This window comes from Silene latifolia, chromosome Y, assembly GCF_048544455.1.
Source record: "Silene latifolia isolate original U9 population chromosome Y, ASM4854445v1, whole genome shotgun sequence".
Classification (NCBI taxonomy): domain Eukaryota; kingdom Viridiplantae; phylum Streptophyta; class Magnoliopsida; order Caryophyllales; family Caryophyllaceae; genus Silene; species Silene latifolia.
Window position 1 is genome coordinate 209,647,352 of NC_133538.1, and position 3,847 is coordinate 209,651,198.

Below are 3,847 nucleotides of genomic sequence, written 5' to 3' on the forward strand. Positions count from 1 at the left end.
AACTCCTGCTCTTTGGTCGTTGACTCTGATTGCGGATTGAGTTTCACCCTGAATTGTTTAAGGGTGTCAACAAGATCAGTGATGTCCTTCGTAGACACATTCTTGAGCACACTGATGGTCGCGTAGAACTCTGACCATAACTTGCACATTTCCATCTTTCGTAAATCAGTGGCATCAAAATCCTTAATTAACTCACCATGTGGACCATAAAGAGGGATCTTATGTGCATTCTTGGTCCACCGCATAAGAATGTATTTATCGGGCAAAGTGTGGACTTGTTTTCCAGAGTAAACCCAGATAATGTGTCTACAAATAATACCCTTCTAGTTGAACAACTTGCAAGAACATTTAGCGTCATTCGTTAGAGAATTGTAGACGACTTGGTAGGTCTTCTGCGTTCTGGCATCAGCAATACCAATTAATTCTACACCGTTTGCAGGTGGTGTGAAGCCACCAACACTAAGGGAACAAATAGAAGCAGAAGCTTCTACTTGAAAATCGAGAAAGCAAACATTTGTATAAACCTTGGAAGCATGAGCTTCCAACTTAAGAGAAGTCGCTAATTGTGGAAGAGTACAATCATCGTCTCTATCAAGTTGTTTTTGAGTATGGCGTCAGACATCAATGGCACTTTGAAACCGCATCAAGAATTCAACTAGTGTACCATGTGCATTTTCAAAACGCTTGAAAAAATTATTTTGACTCTCAGAACGTTGAGTTGTTCGTAATAGACAACCCATAGGAACATCACGAAAATAAGCTGGGATCCATTTTCTCCTTTTTCTAAACATGGTTGACAACCAGGAATTACCGTCAAGATTATGCTCATTGACCAACTGACACCACTTTTCTTCAAATTCAAGAGGTTCTAACTCAGCATCCCAAACAATAGCATTCAAACGGCTGACAAAATCAGTCTCTCTCGAAATTGCAGGCCCAACCTTATCAGTAAGCTTTTGCATGATATACCACATGCAATATCTGCGCTTAGCATGTTTGAAGACAAAGACGCAAAACCAGCTTTATTCCAAAGACACCGATCAGTTATTATACAGTGTGGCTCTCGCTGTCCTAGCATCAAGGAACTTTTGAAAGACCCATGTGAACGAATCTTCATCCTCATGAAATAGCAACGCAGAAGCAAAAGTAACTGACCTTTTGTGGTGGTCTACGCCAGTAAAAGGAGTGAAAAGCATACAATACTTATTCGTACTGTAAGTTGGATCGTAAGTGATGTAATCACCAAACAAAGCATAGTTTCTAGGAGACTCTGCATTACACCAAAACGCACGAACCAAGCATTTACCAGAATCCACCTCATAAGCAAAGTAAAAACCTTTAGTGGTATCACGTTTATCCTCAAAATAGTTAACAAACAGTTGAGCATCCCGGTCTCCTATGAAACATTTGATATCCCTTCCAAAATTCTTAAAATCAACCAGTTGAGCTCCAACATTCTCATAGCCATCTACATATTCCTTGACATTTCTAAATGCCCTTGTTGGCCCTTGATTAACCCTTGAATGATCAATAATTGTCTTTTTATGGTAAAGATGGAGGTGCCTGTGTTTTTTTTGAAACTGTTGATTTCTAAGTGAACAAAGACGGTGATTATGCCACTCACGAAACTGAAAAACAACATAACCATCCCCATTATAGCGAAACTCAATCATAGCAATACAACCAATCCTAGTTAATTTAGTGTTCCTGATATCAAAAGGCCTGGGAGTTGCCTACTCCTTTCCACTATCTAAAACAGTAGCCTTCCTCTTACGATCTCTAAAACCTTCACGGTTGCAAACAACAAATTTATACTTCACATCACCAGAAACATACCTTTTTTGAGAAGACTTCCTAGGTACAAAACCACATGCTTCTGCATACACATCATAAAAACTAATAGCTTCTTCCAACGTCCCAAACAACTGGCCAATATAAGGTTTAAACTCAGGTGCAACATTCCTTGTCCACAATTCACTACCACCAGGTGGAGTCCAAAAGTAGTTGATGCACACGAGAAGGAACAGAATGTTGTTCAACATGTGGAGTAGAACTAGATGCATCAGGTGGTTCAATCAGAACAGTAGAAGTAAGTGAAGACTCAACAATATCATTACTATCTTTGGAGGTAATGGCAGAGACATGAAGATCATTACAGGAAGAAGAAGTTACATTACTTGTAGGATCTGGCAAGAAAAGTAAAATGTAAAATAACAAGAAAAAGTCTAAAAGATATGGATGAAAACAAAATCACACAAGTGGCTGAACAATATCACATATCCAGGAAAACAATATCACGTTGTTTGGGAAAAATATCACACATTAAGATGGAAAACGATATCACAAAGAATGTTGCAGGAACAATATCACACAGGTGCCTGAACAATATCACATATCCAGGAAAACAATATCACGTACTCTGGAACAAATATCACACATGAAGTTGAAAAATAATATCACAAACGTGAATATACAATGGTACATATCAACATAAACAATATCACCAGGTGTAGAAAACAATATCACATATTGAGAAAAATAAGAACGTCAATGAACAAAAAATATGTACCAAAAGTATGACGAACATGTGATTGAAAGCTGAAAGTACAAAATAAAGAGAGAATACGCAGAGATTTCAGAATACGCTGAAAGTACAAAATTAAGAAGAATAACATACCAGACATCGCAATGAAGATTGAAGACGCAGAGATTTGAGCAGGAAAACCTGGAAATCAAACAAAAACGTACCGAATTTTAAGGAAGCACAAAATTAAATTGAAAATAACAAATAAATAAGAACAAACAGAGTAAGATAAGAACGAAGGCGAAACATAAGGACGAAAAACGGCAATTACGTACCTGAACAAAGAAAATAATTGGAATAATATGATAATTGTGAAGAATGAGCAGCAAAACCTGGAAATAAAACAAAAACGTACCGAATTTTAGGAAACACAAAATTAAATTGAAAATAACAAACAAAAGCAAGATGAAAATCAAATTATAGAAACGAAAGAAGAACAAACAGAGTAATGTTAGGACAAATTCGAAATTTAGGGACGAAAAACGCCAATTACGTACCTGAACAAACGAACTAATTGGAATAATATGATAATTGCGAAGAATGACGACGAAAAACGGAGATGACGCCTAAATTCTAGGGTTTTCCAGCTCAACAATGGAGGAAGAAACTACAATAGAGAGAGAAGTTGAAGGGAGAAGAAGAAAAAGGAGGAAATAACGGTATTGCTGTAAAACGTAGTTTATATAGGCAGCTGTTAAATTACAAATTTGCCCTTCCTTGTTTCCACCCTAAATACCTATCATAGTATTAATCCTCAATCCTCAAATATATAACTAATACTCACATGATCTCATTCCTATATATATATATATATATATATATATATATATATATATAGGAATGGGATCATGTGAGGATACACTATCTTTTTGAGGGTTGAGGATTTCGTTACAATATCAGAGGTTGTTCAATACAATATCACAGGTTATTCGATAAAATATCACAAAAAAAAAAACACCTGTACAGAAAAAAAAAATTATAATTTTTTTAAAAAAAAAAAAAATTTTTTTTGGCAAAGGTCAGATTTTTCGTGATATTGTATTGAAGGACATGTGATATTGTATTCACTAATCCTCAATCCTCAAATATTTAGGAGTTTTCACCGGATCCCGACTCTCTCTCTCTCTCTCTCTCTCTATATATATATATATATATATATATATATATATATATATATTGATGTGAGTATTTGTGATTTATCCTAGAGTAATAAGGAGAGAAAGTTGAACTTGTTGGCTAGCAAAAATTAAGTACTCTATATTT

The 3,847-nt window shown here is 35.6% G+C and overlaps 2 protein-coding genes across 2 annotated transcripts; both read right to left on the minus strand.

Moving 5' to 3' along the window:
* Positions 1-323: 323 nt before the first annotated feature.
* Positions 324-962, minus strand: LOC141630003 (protein FAR1-RELATED SEQUENCE 2-like). The gene is made up of 2 exons (XM_074442901.1): positions 665-962; positions 324-559 (listed from the first exon to the last, which is right to left on the minus strand). Exons 1-2 carry the CDS (start codon positions 960-962, stop codon positions 324-326), a joined length of 534 nt encoding a protein of 177 aa, XP_074299002.1.
* A 78-nt stretch (positions 963-1,040) lies between these two features.
* LOC141630004 (protein FAR1-RELATED SEQUENCE 5-like) lies at positions 1,041-1,673 on the minus strand. The gene has a single exon (XM_074442902.1). The coding sequence runs from the start codon at positions 1,671-1,673 to the stop codon at positions 1,041-1,043; it is 633 nt and encodes a 210-aa protein (XP_074299003.1).
* Positions 1,674-3,847: the final 2,174 nt, after the last annotated feature.

What these genes read in the sequence shown, in the direction of transcription:
- LOC141630004 (XM_074442902.1), bottom strand. Translation starts at nt 1,673, where the DNA reads ATGATTGAGTTTCGCTATAATGGGGATGGTTATGTTGTTTTTCAGTTT.
- LOC141630003 (XM_074442901.1), bottom strand. Translation starts at nt 962, where the DNA reads ATGCAAAAGCTTACTGATAAGGTTGGGCCTGCAATTTCGAGAGAGACT. An exon ending in GCGTTTTGAAAATGCACATG is followed by an intron (nt 560 to 664) that starts GTACACTAGTTG and finishes TTCCACAATTAG; the next exon opens with CGACTTCTCTTAAGTTGGAA.